The sequence below is a fragment of the Clarias gariepinus genome, chromosome 22, assembly GCF_024256425.1.
Source record: "Clarias gariepinus isolate MV-2021 ecotype Netherlands chromosome 22, CGAR_prim_01v2, whole genome shotgun sequence".
In the NCBI taxonomy this organism is placed as follows: domain Eukaryota; kingdom Metazoa; phylum Chordata; class Actinopteri; order Siluriformes; family Clariidae; genus Clarias; species Clarias gariepinus.
The window spans coordinates 24,077,600-24,097,938 of NC_071121.1; the positions used below are offsets into that span (position 1 = coordinate 24,077,600).

The window sequence follows — 20,339 nt, forward strand, 5'->3', positions numbered from 1 at the left end:
GTCTTTTATTTTATAATTTTTTTCATTCTAGATTCACAAACATCACTTTTCCAACCAGGAATACTACAGACTAAAGAAATAAAAATCTCTAAAAGTAAAATACCATTACATAATAAAAAAAAAACATCAGACCTTCTGGCTTTACTTATATTATTATACTAACTTCTTTATAAGCTTCTTGTTATCTTTATTAATATTTTGCATATTGTAGCATATGGAACAACCAGATGACACCTAAAAATCAATATTATAGATATAGATAGTTATATCATTGCGGCCATGGTTATGGTCAGCGCCGCGGTTTCACTGTGACCGTGTAGCGCCGTGGTTGAAGCACGACTCCAGAACGCCCGCGCAGATCAGGCAGGGAAGCGCCAAAAGGGACACTGAAATGGAACTTCTGCAGAAGATTGCTGAGGAACAGGAAGAGCTCGATCCGGGCCAACGATTCACCCACACACACTCTGGGCCCTGCCCCAAAGGGAAGGTAACTGTTGGGAGTTATCTTCTTACCCAAGCCATCCAGGAACCTGTCTAAGATGGGGGGATAAGGGGTAGAAATGCTACTGTATATACACAAACACAAAGTCATCTATTGTGTGTTGGACTAGTTGCTAAGATGACGGTAAGGATGAAATTTGGGCATCAAATAATACAAATAACCTTCTACATTACTTAATTCCAAACTGCTAGATTTGTAGACAGTGTGTGAGCTGTGCACCTGGTATGAACTGGTCAGGTTTTTCCCAGTATTTTGGGTCATGGTGGATTCCCCAGATATTCACCAAGACTCTTGCTCCCTTTGGAACATCATGACCTCCTAAACTGCATGGAACAACAGAACAAGAAATTTGCTATTATAAAGTTTAGCACAGATGACCAGAATATAATGCAACATTTAGCTTTTTCTACACTGTAAAACATCCTTTTATTTTGCATTAAATTGCTGCCAGCATAAATTGCAGCATAATTGTTAGCGTAAAGCACTGTAAAAAGTCTTTAATTGAGTCAATATAATCATTTCTAGCTTTGTATTAACAATGCAAACAATGCAAAAGCCTAATACAACTATTTATCAAGTAAAGTCAGTATCCAGTAATTTGCCTTAGACTTTTGAGGATATCTATATATCTATATATATATATATATATATATATATATAAAATCTCTAAACATACCAGTATTTGATTTGATTTTTAATGTAAGTGGTTGGATTTGGATTTGCATTCCTGTCTTATCTGTATCTCTGCATCACCATGGTGACCAGAAGTTTTCCCTCTTTGGTGGCAGTAGTGATCTCTGCGGCATTGCCATGGTTACCTGGTGTCCTGCATAGCAACATGGGGGATGAGGATAGGACTGGCAGGGCGAATTCTCATAACCTCACACAACACGCTCTCCAGGAATGGCAGACTGGTCCTGTCACTCAGAGAAGGGTGTCGCTCCCTGCCCACACACTCGTCCAGCTCAGCGTGAAGACGTTCTTGCACCTTCAGCAGGGCAGCAAGAACACACTGTCCTAAGAACAAAACATTTAAACATTGGATCTAAAAACTGTCCACGTGTGCGTTTTATACTTCTGGATAGTGTAGTAAAAACGCTACGGTCCAGAGTAAAGTGGTGGACGTTGTTTCTACTCCGGCTCCAAACGCTTCAGCTGCTGTCATCAAAATGTGATCTTCGGTAACACCGCTTTCATCACCTGATCCACTCAGGAGGGCATCTAGGAGGTCACGTGGTTCTCCTGGTGTAAGGGTCAGCTGCCAGGATTAATACAAAGACAAATTGAATGCATAGACAATCTAAATATGAGCAGTGCTTGGATAACAGGAACAATTTTATTTTTCATATCTACAGTATAAACAGTTCTGGCCAAAGACAAATGTTGAAACCTTCACTTTTTCCACATGTTGTAGAGGTTAGAAGTAACATGATTTCGAGATCCAATTTGCCATTTTCCAATTGGGTTCCCAATAATCATTAAAAATCCAGTTACAGATTGGTTTAACGATGCAGCACACCAAATTCCCACTTGATTGGACTTTTGTTTAATGAATGCCCCATCTTAAAATCTTGCCCGTGAAATACCCTTCAGTTTTCATGCAAACTCATGAGTTACTGTTGTTTAAAGGAAGTAGGACTGTAGGAGGGAAATGTAAAATACTCTTGGCGAGAAAAAGATCTCCAATTTGCTAATTGCTCCAATGTGTGGGTGATAATTTGCACTTACCTTGTGCTCCTCCAGTTTTGTGGTCAGTAATTTGTCTCTGATATACACACACTCTCTCAGTCTTGCCAAGTCTTTATTGGGAAAAATCTGTGAAAAAATTTACTTAAGTATGTACATTTAGAACGCATTACAACACATTCGCTTTAATACAAACAATATGCACCGACCAGCCATAACATTTAAAAACCACCCAGGTTTTGGGTTCCTCTGGTGCCACCAGGGCAGCCCTGGCCCCTTGGGGTATGGCTTCACTAGGTGTCTGGGGATGTCCTGTGGTGTCTGGCACCAAGCTGTTGACAGTGTGGGTCCTTTGGGTGCTGTGGGTTGCCGGATGGGGCCTATGTGGATTGGACTTGTTTGTTCAGTCTATCGATTGGGATCTGAGAAGTTTGGAGGCTGTATCAGTGTCTCTTTACCTGCTGGGTCCTGGGCTATAGTTTACTGAGTGGTCTTGTGTGTGTCCATTTTGGCCAGCAGTTTACTGGTGAATAATTAGTGTTCAATGTTCTTTAGTTCACCTGCTAATAGTGTTGATGTTATAATTGATCTGTGTATAGGTATAGTTATTAATTTGTGTCCTGAATGAAAATTATATAAAATATCTATCTATCTATCTATCTATCTATCTATCTATCTATCTATCTATCTATCTATCTATCTATCTTTCTATCTATCTATCTATCTATCTTTCTTTCTTTCTTTCTTTCTACTTAGCACATGAACCAAATGAACTATACAACCTCCTCGACTGATTATATCCAATAGTAGGTAAACAACATAGCAACATATGTTTACATAAGTCTTATACTGTAGTAGCCTATTACATTCATATTATTTTAAAGCTATAACAAACTGTACCTCCATACCTTTCTTTATCTTTTGCTCATTTATCTTCCTTTTTTCCACTCTTTTTTGCAAACTGGAGATCTGTTGACTTTGCACATGTCTTCCTTTTTTATTATTTGCCAAGCATCCATACATAAATCATCTCAAATTGAGAGTTAAGACTAAACCAGGTTATCTTGATTGTGTGGAGATGATTTTCTTTTTATTATTCTAAATGATTTTGAGGAATCCATAAAAAATGCAACATGTTTTGAAACTATACGTATACAGTAATACCAAGCATATTTACAAAATCATGAATGAATTGAGGCTTAGTTGGTAGCACTTCATAGTTTGACTAGTTTTGCTAATTGCATAGCTGCACAAAATTAGCGATGCACTCAGACATTCAAATACGACGATGTTCACAGATGGTGTTGGCTGAGTTCATCTGGTGTGTTGCATCAGTTTTGTGCTGGATTCATGTTCCTTATTTGCAGTCTAATTCAAGTAAACAGGTGACTATACTTAATAATATAGTGAAATATATACTGGAATAATACTTAAGTCTGTTTGATTGATGGCACTTAGTAACTCAGTGAAAGTATCTATCCAGTGACGAAAACTTCAAAGCACTTTTTGTAAGTGCCTATTCTGTCAAATGCCTCAATGTAAATGTAATATTATGTAACATTACTCTTCGAGTAGATAGTAGCTGGCTAAAAATGGATGTTAAAACAGTTAGGTTCTATAGGTGTATAACTTTAATAACGGTTTTAGCTCCAAACCTGTAACCACGGAAAGATATCCACCAGGTTTCCACGTGCAATAGTCTGGACAATACCATCATTGTAGTCTATGACTTGCTGGAGCTCGGGGTCATGGGGGTCATAGGTCGACCCAAAAACCAGTCTGCACACCACGTTGGTGACGGCTCGCATTAGGATTGGCGCCATATCCACATCCTGCCCCCTGCAGGCCTGCAGGTCCGAACACAGGTTATCTGCAGCATCTAGTACTGCAAACCACAACATACATATGAATCTATACAGTGGAGGTATCAAATACACAACATGTATTATTTATGCAATAGGTATTTGTGGTTAAAATATTTTTTTTATTTATTTAGAAATAAATATATGAACTTTTTGGCATGCATTAAAAAGAATATTTTCCTTTTTAAATATATATTTAAAAAGGAAAGTGTTTTCAGCTTTGTACATGCCATACCTTTTATTGCTATTCTGTCTATTCATATGAATATCTAAAGTATCTGTGTGTTCTTCTCACCAGTTAACTTTTAGTACTTTTGGGAGGAATCTCCAGTGTCAGCACCTTACAGCTTAGACGCTAAGCTTTAACCCAACGTATTCTGGAACTTTGGTCGTTCCCCTATAACATGACCAGCTGTTTTGATATGATCCTATTATAGCTTTAAGCGATAGAATGAAATGTTTCTTATTGCTTTATCATGAGTAATAACAGGAACAACCTTGCCTTGCAGACATTTCACAACACTAAAAATAACAATAAATGTAACAATAAACATGCCAGGATGTTCTGTCACTGTTAATTCATTTCCTATAACAGCATGACCCATCATGTTTTATTCTTTACTGGAAATGACTACATCAATATATCAATATATTTTGTTTACTACTATTGAGAAAAAAGAGTATGATGTGCATGTACATGTGCACTTCCGATTTACTTTTGTGTGTGTGTGTGTGTGTGTGTGTGTGTATACCAATGGTCTGGAGCTTGCTGGAACCCTCTCCAAACAGTGCGAATGAGGACTGCACTAGTCTGCGGTGACTCCTCCACAGGGTGTTGTAGTCTGCAAAAGCAATGTCTTTCCCTCCACGAGTCAGCACATCTGTGGTAACCTTGACAAATCACAAAGGACAAGGTTGCACAGGATGATAGAGTAGTGTATGTGCCTGTTTTTGTGTATGTGTGTGTAAGTGTGTGTTGGTAATGTTAAATTTGTGTAGGGAGAAGTGCCAGTGTGTATTTGGTAACGAAAAATGCAAAACTAAGGTCACTGATGTGTTTGTTCTTGAATCAGGAAAGTGTTCATGGCCAAATCATGTATACTGGACACAGACTGTGTGTATTCAAATACTGGAGCAGGTCAGTTTTTCTTTCATTAAAACTAGAGATCTGGTTTATCTATGATGTTGCAAAATATAACTTTGTATTACTCTGCAATGTGGTTAAAATAGCAATACATATTTTTGACATGCAGTGTGTTTTATTGTTTTTTCCCCTCTCGCTCTCTATTATAAAGATACATGTACATCTCAAACGTGTTCTGGTTCTAAGCTTACAGTATATAGTCATGAACATTTGAGTTATTTTTGTTTATTACAATAAAAAAAAAATATATATATATATATATATATATATATATATATATATTAGTGCTGTCAAAATTAGTGCGTTAACGCATGCGATTAATTTGAAATATTTAACGCATTAAAAAAAAATTAACGCAATTAACGCGGTTGCATTTTTTTTTATTTCCTGTTGTGGCCGACGTGTGTTCAACGTGCAAAGAAGTATGGATAAGACCAAGGAAGGACTTTTAGACGGAAAGTTTCAGTATAAAACTCTGCCGGATGGTTCTGTGGATAAAACAAAAGTAATCTGTACATTTTGCAAAGCCAAATTTAAATACCAGAGAAGATTCGTCTTTGACATATCACTTAAAAGCAAAACACCCCACCGAAACAATCTGTACAGGGCCTCGCCAATGTAAATTGCAGTGATTGTTTTGAAATTCAAATGACACGAAAGGCACATACCTGTGTTTTTATTTCTGTAATAAATATGGCTTTCAAGCCAACAGTTAATTTGGAGAATATTGATGGTTTATTGCAGGTATGTTGTTTACATGAGAAAATCTGTGTTACAAGTTAAACAAAAATTGTCTTGAGTTTACTTTAATTATTTACATTTACATATCCAAAAAGTTTCAGTCTTTTAATTGTGATTAATCGCGATTAATTGCAAAAAATTGTGCGATTAATTAGTTAATTATTTTTTTTATCGATTGACAGCACTAATATATATATATATATATATATATATATATATATATATAATAAAAACATAATTTATCATTTTTATCAATAAAAACATAATTATTGGTTTGTCCCTGATGTGAGGTGAAGGTGGCAAGGAAAAACTCCCTGAGATAATATCACCATTATCAGGGAGTTTACCTTGCTTTCGTCACCCTTGGCTTGCTCCTCAGGGACAATATGATTGTTTTGATTTACACATATTTTCTCCCACATTTCAATCCAATTCATTTCATAGTCATTTCCTTATTTTCTGTTAATTCTGTAAAGCTGCTTTGCAACAATGTCCATTGTTAAAAGCGCAATATAAAGTGAATTGAATGGAATCGAATAATAGGAGGAAACCTTAAGAGGAATCAGACTCAACAGGAAACCCATTGAAAAGACAAGACTCTAACCCTGAGACTGTTTTTATTATTATTATTATTATTATTATTATTATTATTATAATTAATAACTAATTAATTTATTTATCTGTTTATTGTGCTTGTCTGTGATTACTCCTTGATGTTTCATTATGTGCTTGGATATTTTCTTTATGTGACATCTGTAAATTATAAAGAGTGACATAGTTTTTGATTAAACAAAAACAAATTAACAGATTTGATTAAACAAAAACAAATAAACAGATTTGTCTCAACAAAAACAAATAGATGCTAGACTTGTCTGATGTTTATCCCCCAGCTTGATGTTTCTACCTTGACATTTCGCTATTATCAAAATGTCTTTACCTACAGACGAGTGGCTTCCAGTAATACAGGTAAGAAAAAAACTTGCTCAAAAGTAAATCTGTTACCTTTTAGTGAAACGGTATGATTTTTAATCAGTAATGTATACAGGTGTGGAGTAAAGACAAAGAGGTGCTAAGTGTGCAGTACAAGCAGATTGTGAATAAGAGCTGTGGGACGAGCACAGGACACTGTTTATGATTACAGAAGCAGTTCTTTTTTTATTACTGAGTACCACTTAAGTATCCAGCTGAGATTATTAACTGAAACCAAAGCGACATTTGGATATAAACCTCTCCAAGGGAGCATTTATTGGGACCATTCCACAGCAGCAGGTTAAAAAAAACTTCAAACCGAAAGAAAAGTTTCTTTTGTAAATAATTAGGGTTGCAGAGCGTGCATTGTTCTGTTTTATTTAGGAAATGTATGGCATTAAACAAAGTTAGTTATGTTGTACGTGATATTACAGCTATTTCAGCTCTAGATCTCCGGACAACAAAGCAGCGACAGTCTGTGCTCACCATCTTGGGCCGTCCGGCGAAGTCTTTGCCCTTGTGCAGCAGCATCTCTTTAGCCAGTGTCACCTCGCTCACCACCAGCGTGTAGTGCGGCCCCATGTACAGACTAAAGAGCGGCCCGTATCTCCCAGCCAGCTTGGAAAACAGCAGATGTGGAGGAAGAGCAGAGCGCAGGTGCAGCAGGCTGCCTAGGAGAGGGACGCTCGGCAAACACGGCAGCGCTTTGAGACCTCTGGAGGTCCGCCGATGTCCCAGCATGCTCTTCAACACAACCAGAAGCAACAATGCAGCAACTACGCAACAGAATATCAGAGTCTCAGGGGAGATGATCAGAGCGATGTTCATGATGAGTTCGTGGACCTGAATGAAGAAACTGGAGCCTTGGAATGAAGAAACCAAGGCTCCAGCTGAGAGAATTTACATTGCAAAAGGAGGCGGGACAATGACACAGCCTTTATCAGGGGTTAAAGGTCATGGCATTCCTGAGGGTCATGGAACTGATAATAAACATGTTGATGTGTTTATTTTCTGTTTAATTCTATATGTATTCAGAAAAATCCATGAACTGGTCAGTGCATGTAAAGAATGTTCTTTAAAGCATATATAAATACAATACGTGGGTGTATAATTTATGGGTCGAGAAGAAAAAAAATCTCTAAACAACAAAGAAAGGATTTTAAAGCTTATATGTTAAATGTTGTAATGTCTTTATATATAAAAAAAAATCTCTGCAATTCTGTAACTTTATGTTTGTTTGTTTATTTATTTGTTTGTTTATTTATTTATTTTAAATGCCTCAGAAATGGACAATAGAATATGAGGGCTGTTCAAGTCAAACCAAGACTTCTGAATAAGCAATTTCCTTCTCTGATTAAGAAAGTTCTTTTAATCTTGAAACTTGAATTTTTCATTTTTCAAGAATCAGGCATTACACTCATTGAACATTTACAGAGATGACATACAGTATGACTTTTTAAAAACTTTTTTAATTTACTGTGACTGAATTATTCGATAAATGGCAATCGGATTTATACTTTCATTCACCAGAAAGTCCTGGTTGCACTTGAACTAATTATTTAATAATATTTTATGCATAATCCATCATTCTATTCTGTAAAGCCATTATACTAAAAAAAACATATTTTTTCCTGCCTAATACGTATATATGTAAAAGGCAATACTGTATATAAAATTAATTATGTGTAATAGATAGTAATTTGTTAATAATGTAAGTAATGTATGCTGTGAATCAATAAGTCCGCAAAAATATGGTTCATTTAATTCATAGAAAGGTTTTTTTTAAATAACGTCCTTCATTGGGCATAAAAATAAACTTTGTTAAAGGTCATATTTTTGTGTCTATACAGTATGTTAGTCAGGGCCATGTAATGTAAACATGTCCTGATAGTGGAAGGAAAGAGGAAGATTTAGAACAGTCTTTGTTTAATCAATGTTTTTTTGTCTTAGTCTTCAAAATATCTCATTTTTTTCTTTTTTTTTGCTCTCTCTTTTACCAGGTCCTCCATCTGCCTCATATAAAAAGCTCTTCAGTCTCTGGTGTAAGAGCAGAGTGGACTTTTGACGCATGTTTGGATGACTATCAACGCATCTGTGCCAGACTCGCTTTCTTAGTCAAGGCCATGTACATGTCTTAGCCAAGGACTCACAAACACACACATACATGCACACACACTCACACACTCACACACACCTACACACACATACACTGCAGACAGAGAGAGAAACAGATCTGTAAGATGAATGTTACAGCTCTAAATATAACCCAGTGTGTCAGAGACGCTCAGATGTTCACATGGAGGAGACAGACGTACAGCGTCTCTATGTGCTCACATTCTTGCAGCAGCACGAGACTGAGGTGAAATCTCTGAGTCTTTTGTTTGAAACTATAATCCTGTCCATTAGTGACGAATTTCAGACATGAAATGAAAGATTGGAACAGTGTCGATACATTTTTTGCACCGTCATCTGGCCTACACAGAGCAACCTTTATTCGAGTTTGGCTGCCTGAGTGAGATATTGACAAGCACACATACTCACACACTCACATTTCATGCAATTAAGAAATACCAATCAGCCAAAAATGTATGTATTTGGACAATGGGGGAAACTGAACTTCTAAGAGGAAACCCAACAAGCATATTATTAACAGCCCAAAATAATAAAACTATAAATATAATTATGTAAAAACAGGATCAAATTAGGCGGCATGGTCAGGTAGTGGATAGCACTGTCACCTTGCACCTCCAGGGTCTAGGTTCCCATCTCGAGTCTGCTTGCATGTTTTTAGTTTCATGGAGTTTGCATGTTCTTCCCACTTTTGGCACCTTATCCAGGGTGTACTTCTCTTAAACGCACACATCCCACAAGGTGGCATGGTGAAGTAGTGGTTATGATGTGAATTTTGTATGTTCCACCAATGTTTGGGACCTTCCTAACCGTAATCCAATGCCTTAACCACTGAGCTACCCCTGACCTTTAAGCTTATGCTAATTGGTGTTCCCAAATTTCCCATATATGTTGTGAATGTGTGTGTGCACATGTGTACCCTGTAATGGAATGGCACCCTTTCCACAATGTAATATACCTTGTGTCCGAAGTCTCCTGCTAAAGACTCCAGGCATTCCATTACCCTGTATACAGGATAAGTGGTATTGAAAATGAACGAATCTTGCAGTGTATTTTTTTTATGGTGGGTTATTTTTACAACATAATTGCTGCCTTTAGTTGTTGATTTAAATAGCTGAGTTATATGACTTAAACTGGATTAATAATTCCATTCATTTTCTAGAAAAATAGTTTCAGCCACCTGTTGAGCTGCAGAGCATCAATCAGAGCATTGTTAAAAGAAATCAAACCTCGACTGAAAGAGTTTTTAAACCATATTTTATTTATAATTTAGCTGAAATTGAAAACAAAATGAATAATAACTAGACATTACATAAAAAATAACTTTTAAGTGTAGTTTGGCTTGTGTCTTGTTAGGCCACAATGTAAATAAGGAAATAGTGCTGGTATTTTTGGAATGAAATTTGTAAGCTTGTAAATTTTCAATTCTAGCTAAAAATATATTTAGTTACCATTAAGGCAGCAAATTTTGTATGGCTACATAGCCTAAATGAATAGGCTAGGTTAGAAATGAACCTAGTTTCATAGCAAAGGGTTAAGTCTAGCAGTTAACTTTCAACATTTTATAAAGGAAAAAAAAAACGTTTAAGACAAAAAATCATTAGGTACACTTCGGAAAAACAAAGCCAACATTTGTGCAATAACCACATTCTAACCAATAGGACAAATTTTTAAAAATGCAAAACTTGTAAAAGTTAAGAAAAAAGTTCTAAGTCATTCAAAACGTGAGCAATTTAAAACAATTCAAAAAGTTTAGAGTTTTATACATCAAATTTATGTTGTTGCTCCTAACTGAACATTTGTTCTTTTCTTCTACAGTTTTATAGAGTCTTTATAAAGTGCTGGTAGTAATTTGGTGGAATTGACATCTTATGAAACCAGATCTACCTTCCTTGTTCTGCCTGTTTTGCTCATCTTTATGACCTTCACTACCTTCCACCTCATGAAAGCTTGATCCTTGAATGGTTATTTGTGTCTTTTACTGTAGCAGCATATCAGCTGCTATTCAAGATTTCAGTATCAATATCCACTCTATCCAGTAATGTTAACTACTGTTAGTCTTAGTCTTTCAGCTGATCTAGTTAAGGAGTCACCACAGCAGACCATCCAGCATACACTAATCAGCCATAAGATTATGACCACCCACCTAATACTGGGTAGGTTTCCCTTTTGGCACCAAAACAGTGACATGTTGTGTGTTCTGACAACCTTTGGGAAAATCTCTCAAGAACTGCAGTTTTGGAGTTGCTCTAACCTAGTCGTCTAGACATCACAATTTGGCTTTTAACAAAGTTGATCAAATCTATACATTTGCCCATTTCTTCTGTTGGGCTGGGCTGTGTAGTCAACAGAAGAGCTACTGAAGATTCAGCAGAAGAGCTACTGTAGCTCAAATTCCTGAAATGGTTCATGCTGGTTCTGATAGAAAGGTGACAGTACACACAGCATGTCACTGTTTTGCTTGTAGAAGGGGGGAACCTACTCAGTATTAGGCAGGTGGTATGGCTGATCAGTGTGCTGTATGTACTATCTCTCACACTGGTTGTGTTTTAGTGTTGTGGCATAAATAAAGCCCATTTCTTTAACCAGCTTTGTCACCTCTGTGCATATTAATTAATCTGAAAGACAATAACTGTGTAATTATTGTCGTGTTCCTGATTGCATGGTTTAGAATGATTAAGGCATGCACAAAGCGGCTATTTTTTGCCGTGAGAAAGACAGCACAATTCTCTCCTCATTTCACTAACTGCCATTTCCTCATCGGGTGCGCGCTCTGTGGGCGGGACTATTTTAGGGGAATGGAGGCGGGGCAAAGCCGCCTCGCGCTGACAGCTCGCGCTGTGTGTGGAGCGGGTGGCCCCGGTGATCTCCCACGCGCGGGGACTCACATCGGGGGAATATCCTAAACAAAAAAGTCTGTGAATCACAGACGTCTCTATTTATGTAGAGCACAGCGCCATTTATGGTGCACATATCCGGAAACAGGAAAATAGATTTTATATCAATTCAAACGTGTTTATATTTATTTTAAAGAACAATCTCTAGTTTTATCCTTTGATAGGCTACAGTGTCAATAATAATAATATTAATAATAATAATAATAATAATAATATCACAAATACAGTTACTAATGTCAACTTAAATCCTAATAATGTGTCATTTTAAACAAAAAAAAAACAAGAAAATGTATATATACACAATATGGACAAAAGTATTTGGCCAAACTGAACATTGTATTCAAATACATACTTCAATATGGAGTTGCAGCTTTAACATCTTCCACTCTTCTTGAAAGGATGTCCACAAGATTTTGGACTGTTTCTGTGGGAATATGTGCCCTTTTATTCTGTAGAGCTTTTATGAGGTCTGATTTTGGACAAGAAGGCCTGGCTCACCCTGCCTGGAATCTCCATTCCAGTTCATCCCAAAGGTGCTCGATGGTTTTAAGGTCAGGGCTCTGTGCAGGCCCCTTAGGCTGTTCCACACCAAACTCATCAAACCATGTATTTACAGTTCTTGCTTTTACTACTGGGGTACAGTCATGTTGGACTAAAAAAGGAACATTCCCAAACTGTTGCAGCAAAGTCGGAAGCATACAGTAGCATTGTCCAAGATGTCTTGGTATGCTAAAGCATTAAGCCTTCGCTGGGGATAACAGGTCTGATTAACCCACCTGAATTAAATAATTAATAAGTTTTAACATATCATTAACATGCTTTTGTTCATATAGAGTACATTAATCTACAGTTAATGTACAAAATGTAACATCTATTTGCATAGACAATAATCATAATCATTAATATGATGGTCTGTATTTGCTGAATATGACTAATATTTCCTAAATATGTGTGTTGTTTTTTATGTTTGTTTTGATTTGTTTTTTTTTTTTCTTCCCAAAGGTCTTACGTTATCTTAACTGATAGTTTCACATTTACAGAACAAATTATAAGTGCACCCACATAAAGGGGAAAAAAACATAACAGATTTATTCATTCCTCGTTTGTTTGTAATCCTGTACACAGTTGTGGGGGCCTGGATGCTTTCCCAGGAGACTTAGGGCAAGAGGCAGCATACATACTGGACAAGATGCCAATCTATCGCAGGACACAGACACACCCACACACACACACACACACACACACACACACTCTCTACAGACAATTTGTGACCACCAAATAACCAAATCTGCATGTCTTTGGGCTGTGGGAGGAAGCCCACCAAACACAGGAAGTAACATGCGAACTCCATGCACACTGAACTAATGCATGAATCGCACTTTCGACCTCGGAGGTGCAAAACTGCAATGCTAACCACTAAGCCACTGTGCTGCCAAACATAACTTATATAACATGCAAATTCGCATTACATTTAAGCTAAATATTTGGACAATATTTGCGCATTCTCCATGGGTCTGAATGGGCTCCCTATTTGTTTTACTGTTTCTTTCCCACATGTCAAAGACATGCAGATTTGGTTATTTGGTGGTCACAAATTGTCTGGTTTCTTTTTTTTTTTTTTTCACTATTGAATGGCACCCATCTAAAGTGTATTGATAGTTCACACTTCTTTCTTCTTCTCCTTTTTTGTCTTTTGGCTGTTCCCTTTCAGGGGTCGCCACAGCGAATCATCTGCTTCCATCTAACCCTATCCTCTGCATCCTCTTCTCTCACACCAACTAACTTCATGTCATCTCTCAGTTCCAGCCTCAGCATTCTTCTACTGATATATTCACCATCTCTTCTCTGAACATGTCCAAACCACCTCAATCTGACCTCTCTGACTTTATCTTCAAAACATGTAACATGGGTTGTCCCTCTGATGAACTCATTCTTGATACTTCACACCTAGTGTTAAATAAATACAAATCATGAAGATGATAATTAATAGTAGTAGTAGTAGTAGTAGTTTAAATATGACAATTGAACTGGATTTTTTCCTGCAAAAAGTTCTTCATCAGTTCATGCCATTATTACCCATGCAGGAGAACGCAGGCCAGTATTTAAAAGTGTTAATTGCTATTGCGGATATTATCTAAAAGAAAAACTGTTTATTGATGTAACATATCATATATACATAGAGTTTTGCTTTTTGGCGATCTAGCTCTACATATTCTTTACAACAAACTCACACGGCTGCGGTTGAACACAGAGTGATATAAGTACGCTGGGGAACAGCTTTTCTAACGCGATTTCATGCAGCCTGACATGAATCTGGATGGCGCAGTAAGCTGTTACACCGTTATTCTGCTGTCTGCTCGATTCCTCACGGTGTAAAATCACGCGTTACATAACACGCATTGAAACGGCGCCATGCACCACTAATCTGATTTCATGCACACAGGAATGCGAGGCTGCAGTACAGATTTCACCATCGCCCGATATAAACACAGACTGTTTATGCACCATGCTGTGTAGTCTGGGAAGGGACTCAGCCATAAATCTGGGGAGTTTTAAGCGAAATCTGACGACGAGGGTTGGGGAGAAAATATGAGAGCGCGGATGTCGGGTGCTGCAGCCGCAGGGTTGTGGTCGCTGTCCGCGGTGCTGAAAGCTGACTAAAGCTCAAGATTCTGCTGCACACGAGTGTAACTTGTGCATCTCTGATCACCCTGTTGTCTTTTGCATTAACATTGTTTTGTAAGAACGGCATATATATTGGTATTATGTAATGAAAAGAAATCACGCCCTGCAACATAAAAAACACAAACAGAACCCATTAAACATCCGTGCAGAGAAAGAAAAAAGCAATACATGATTATTTTAAACAGTGTTTTTACACTGATCTGTGCTATATTGGGTTTATTAATCACTCTAGACGCGATGTTGTAGCACTTTTAGTAGCGGATTGATCTTTTTTGAACAAAAGAAAATTATTCAATATTAATACAATATTTTTCATGCATAAACACTAGACATTTCGCATTAGTGTTTAATAGAAGTCCATTCACAAACAGTATCAGTCTGTTTTACCGCATCGGTCTTCAGGACAATCGACTCTGCGTCACATTCCCCCGTGCCCATTTTCGGAGGGGGAAACCCCGTCACATCCTCTGCCCATGTATGGGCAGCAGCGGACCGAAGTCGGTACACGGCGGGGAATCCTCGCGCCGACGTAGATCAGCGAGAGGCGGAGTCCCGGTCAAGCCGAGCGGTATAAAAGGGGAACGAGGGATTCCGGTAAACGTAGCGACGGCGAGGAGCAACCGAAGAACCCACCGAACAATCTGACGGGAACGCACAGGGAATCCCGAAACCCCTAGCGGAGACTGATTACTGAATTTAATTGATCGTTTGAGCCGTGACTTGTGGATTTGCATCGCACTTTTTTGACTTTCACAACCAAGGAATCATAATGATCAGTACAGTGGACTTCAGCGCGCTGGACTTTCTCTGCGCAGCGACGGAAAACGGCGCTCAGAACGAGCGCAATGCCGGTAAGTCCGCGGCTTGCATTCCACCAAGCTTTGCATAAATAATCATTTAACAAAAAACGCCATTGCTTAAGTTTTCTAAAATGTTAAAATCGATGCATACATATTAATCTATTTGATGCACCGATTTTATTGAACCTAAAGCAGTGAGTCATATGCATCAGTAGGTGCAAAGCTTATGTAATGACACCTCTCTCTCTCTCTCTCTCCCCCCTCCCTCCCTTCCTCTGTTACTCCCACCCTCGCAGACTTTGAGGGGCTTCTAAAACCTAAAGTTGAGAAGCCGGATCCTGCTTTCCTCCCCGACCTGAGTGAAAGCTCGGTTGATGGACTGCCTCCTTCCCCGCTGACCTACACCGGCACTTTCCACACCGAGTCAGCCGCATGCAGCGCGGACGCTCTTCTCAACATGATCACGGAGATCGTAGGCATCTGCACAAATCCCATCTATGACAGCCACCTCGATGACTTCTCGCAGTCGGTGGCGAGTCCGAGCTCCCGCGGCGGCGCGCTCTACAGGCAGGGCTCGGTGGGCTCCACGGGCAGCTCCACGCCCTCGCTGGGATCCCCTGAGCCGCTCTGCAACGATCCTTCGGACGACTTCATGGATGTGGCGAGCCTGCAGCAGCTCTTCCCGGTGACTGTTAAACGGGAGCGCGAGGAGGACTGCCGCGGCTGTGATTTCTTTGATGAGCTGAGTGTCTCAGACACGCGACTTTCAGATCAGGATGCAGACCTGGACGACATCATCGACCTGCTTTCCCCACTTTGCCCTGAAACGGACACTTCTGCATTGGACACTTGGATAAAACAGGAGCCGGTTTGCGCGGAGCAGTGCTCACACAGCGTTCCCCTGAGCGCACCATCAAACCAAACTCCTGCCACCACTCCAGCCACTCTTACTGGAAATGCTTTCTATAGGGCAGCCTTCCCTAACGGCCAGGTGTTCGATCTGAACTGCTCTTCGGTGCTAGACTCTCTGCTTTTCTCCAACACTTCAACCACCAGAACCAGGGGCAAAGCGACTAAGGCGGGCACCAGGAAGGGTGCCCCGCGTGAAAAGCCCTTTTCCTGCCCGGTGGAAAACTGCGATCGTCGCTTCTCGCGCTCAGACGAGCTAAACCGCCATGTGCGCATCCACACGGGCCACAAGCCGTTCCAGTGCCGGGTGTGCATGCGGTGCTTCAGCCGGAGCGACCACCTGACGACGCACATGCGCACGCACACCGGTGAGAAGCCCTTCTCGTGCGACGTGTGCGGACGCCGCTTTGCCAGGAGCGACGAAAGAAAGAGGCACTGGCGGGTGCACCTCAAGCAGAGGGAGAGGATGCAACAGAAGGCTGAGCTCCTGGCGGCGCGCGCCTTCGCCATACCGGGACTCGTGTGAGCGCGCGCTGTCGAGATTACCGCTTTGTCGTTTGCTTGCTATGAAGAAAGTAAAGCAGTTCACCGGCGCGAGCTGGTTCACCAGACGGAGACGTGAAGCTGAAAGTTGCAATCACGCCAACTTCGAGAGTTTGACAGAAGTACAGAAAAGTGGCGCGATTTCTGATGACTTCCGGTGCGCAGGCGCCGCGCTGTCCCTGCTTTAACGAGGTCCTACCCAAGACTGCACATAACTTGGACTCTCCATTGCCGTTAATGAAAAACATGCATGTTTTATCCAATGTGTTATTAAAACTGTTATTAAAACTGTTATTGGCACTGCTCGACCATGTCAGCATGCACATGATCCAACTTTCTATGGTCTCCGTGTTGTACTGTATTTTTTGATACTTCATTGTGTATAAACACCACAGAAACTACAGAAGCCTATATTTGTATTTGTATATTTCGATCAATGGTTATTTTTCTACTGAACAAAAATGACAGATGAATATCTTCTTATAGATTTTATCGGATTGTTGTATTCAACTTTTGACACTGGAAGCGCGCTTGACTGGTTCCATGCGAACCAAATGCAGATGAAGACATCAACATAGTAGTTGAGTTTCAGTAGCACACTTAGTTGTGCAGATATCTCTTTTTTGTGTATTTGCCTTTATGAAAAAAAATATCAAATGTTACTGTGCAATGCCACGCTGTTTAAAGCCTAATGGGTATTCCAAATAATTTATGAATGAAATAAAATATACTATTTATTGATTATGTTGGTTACATTTGATTGATTTATTCACACATACACACGCATACCACATACACTGACTAGTTTTATATGTCTATATTTATTTTATATTTATATTATTTTTTTAAATCACTTCCACGTCTTAGATGTTTCCACAGCGCCCCCTGCTGCTAAACAACCCAAATCCTCATTTTTCCCACCCTCATTGTTTTTTTTTTCATTCTCCAGAGTGTGCCGGATGATGTGTGCGCCGCCCTTTTCCAGAAACATCTGTTCCTGTACATTTATAATTTAATCAGATGTATTATGATCATTAACATGATGGTATTTTTTTTTTGTCCATTAGATTTTACAAATTACAAAACAAAACACTGTCATGGTTAATACATCAGTTATAAGTGACAACATTATGTTGGTTCAATCTCATTTAATGAATATAGCTTATTACGAGAGGTTATTGTTTTATATATTTCAATCTTTCGATCTCTTTACCCACTCCACGTGCGCGCTCCCGTGCGTCGTCTCATGACGTCAGTTAGGAGCGCGTTCTCAGGGTACCGGGACGCTCACATCGCCTGTTCTCGAACTAAAAGAGGTCAGATTCGACGATGGGGACGTGTAAAGGATTCGGGAGCCATTACAGCTTTATCTGATGCGCCGCGGCGCGTGCGTGAGGCGCAATGTGCGGGAGAGCCAGGCAGGGAAACTGAGTAAGTATAGCTCACCGGATTAATTCTTTATGCATGTATAGAACATCTGCAGCACAGCGGTCTGTATCCGTGTTTAAATAAAGAAAAGCAGAAGATGGGCTGGGTCGCATTACTCTGTCCTAGCGTCACTAATGTATTGTATATAAGCCAGATGATTGCAGATGTGATATGACCGTTGCTCATTCTAGTGATTAGACCCCCCCCCCCCATAATGTATACAATGTGTCATGTTTGAGACTACTTGCTACATTGTTACATGGGATCGGAAATGTGATCAGTGTGATCCGTAACTGAACGAATAGATTTTCAATCACAAGCCTTAAGCCTATACCTTATATTTATTATAGATTTATTCAAAATGTATGTAAATGCGATTTCAGGAACATATCCTAACAGGCTGATTATTAACTTTGACACAAGACAACACACAAACAATGCCATATCCTTACCCATATTGGATAATTTGTCCTCTCCAGGTTCCAGGTTCGATTCCCACCTCGGGGTGTGTGTACATGGAGATTGACTGCATGTTCTCCCAGTGTTTGGTGGGTTCCTTACGGGTACCCTGGTTTCCTTCCACAGTCCAAAGACATGCAAATTAGGCTAATTGACATTCCAAAGTTGCCCGTAGTGTATGAATTAGTGTGTATGTGTGTGTGTGTGATTGATTGGCACCTCATCCAGGGTTTACACCTCCTCATGCCCTAAGTCTCCTTGAATAGGCTCCAATCCCCCTGCAATGCTGGATACAGGATAAAGCGGTATAGACGATGAGGTGCTTTGGGGAGTTGACCATTTTTCTGCTATGGTCTCTGGCTGGCATGGTGGCTTAGTGGCTGGCAACACTATGTTGTACCTTCAGGGTTGTTGGTTCTCATCTCACCTATGTTGTACCTTCAGGGTTGTTGGTTCTTATCACACCTTCATTCTGTACCATACATGTGGAGTTTTCTCAGTTTTTTTCTTCCATTTCAAAGACATGCAGCTGTAGGCTAATTTACAAATTGCTTGTTGTCTGGGATTTGGCGTGCACCTGTGCCCTGTGATGGGTTGGCACCTCATCAAGGGTGTTTCCCGCCTTATGGCAGGAAAAAAGATAAATGCTTCCTGTCCACATTTCCATAAAAAAACAGAAAGCACCCCATTTCTCTCTCTCTCTCTCTCTCTCTCTCTCTCTCTTACACACATGCGGGGCTCAAGGAATAACCCCAAGAAATGAATAAATAAGATGAATGGTGTATATAAATGTGTGTAACAATGAAAGTGTTGTTTAAAATAGAAGTTGAAAGATGAACATTGAATAAAGAGCATTTTTCATTTCTTTCTCAGGATATTTATTGCATATTGAAACATTAATAACTTTAAGAAATGTAACTAAGCTATGATGAACTCGTAGTGGAACATTAAATTATATTTATAACCACTATGTACTGGAAAAGCATTGGACTTAGTCTTAGACATGAGTCGTACTGTACTTCATGTATAATGCATGCACGCCTAAGAGAAGTAGGTTGTGTGTTTTATGCTCATTTATTATTTCAGATCTTCTCTTGTAAGAATTAGACACTACTGCTGCCATGCTCTGTTAAACAAAAGATACAGTCTGACCCATTTTCCGCCCCACTCTTACTCCACTGAAATTAGAGGCATGGGAATTACACACTATGGCAAAAAAAGAGGTAAGGCAGGAAAAAGAGAGCCAAATGTTTGTACGTTAGAAGGTGCAGTACAAAACACAACTGCTGCAGATCAGATAAGATCAGATTAACATCTGGAGATGTAATATTACAGGTAATATTTGGACGAATAGATCTATCTGGTGAGACCACTAGCTATGTGCTTCAAGCATCATAAAATGTCGCCAAAGGGATTAACTTCTGTCATGGATAGAAAGATGTAGCTAGATAAAGTGTGTCTTGAAATATGCTCAGAGACTGTTTTAAGCCTACCTCTCTCATAATTGCAGCATCTGCTCTCCTTACTTTTTACCTAATACACATTTTCAAGGCATACATAATTGTTCGAATGAAATGTGAGACC

The 20,339-nt window shown here is 39.3% G+C and overlaps 2 protein-coding genes across 2 annotated transcripts; one reads left to right on the forward strand and one right to left on the reverse strand.

Annotated features, from left to right (window-relative positions):
- Positions 1-71: 71 nt before the first annotated feature.
- LOC128510449 (steroid 17-alpha-hydroxylase/17,20 lyase) lies at positions 72-7,755 on the reverse strand. The gene is made up of 8 exons (XM_053482729.1): positions 7,391-7,755; positions 4,803-4,941; positions 3,844-4,073; positions 2,231-2,317; positions 1,578-1,760; positions 1,321-1,490; positions 722-825; positions 72-534 (listed from the first exon to the last, which is right to left on the reverse strand). Exons 1-8 carry the CDS (start codon positions 7,730-7,732, stop codon positions 290-292), a joined length of 1,500 nt encoding a protein of 499 aa, XP_053338704.1. The 5' UTR covers positions 7,733-7,755; the 3' UTR covers positions 72-289.
- Positions 7,756-15,231: 7,476 nt separating this feature from the next.
- On the forward strand, positions 15,232-17,568 carry egr4 (early growth response 4). The gene is made up of 2 exons (XM_053482853.1): positions 15,232-15,467; positions 15,713-17,568. Exons 1-2 carry the CDS (start codon positions 15,386-15,388, stop codon positions 16,849-16,851), a joined length of 1,221 nt encoding a protein of 406 aa, XP_053338828.1. The 5' UTR covers positions 15,232-15,385; the 3' UTR covers positions 16,852-17,568.
- Positions 17,569-20,339: the final 2,771 nt, after the last annotated feature.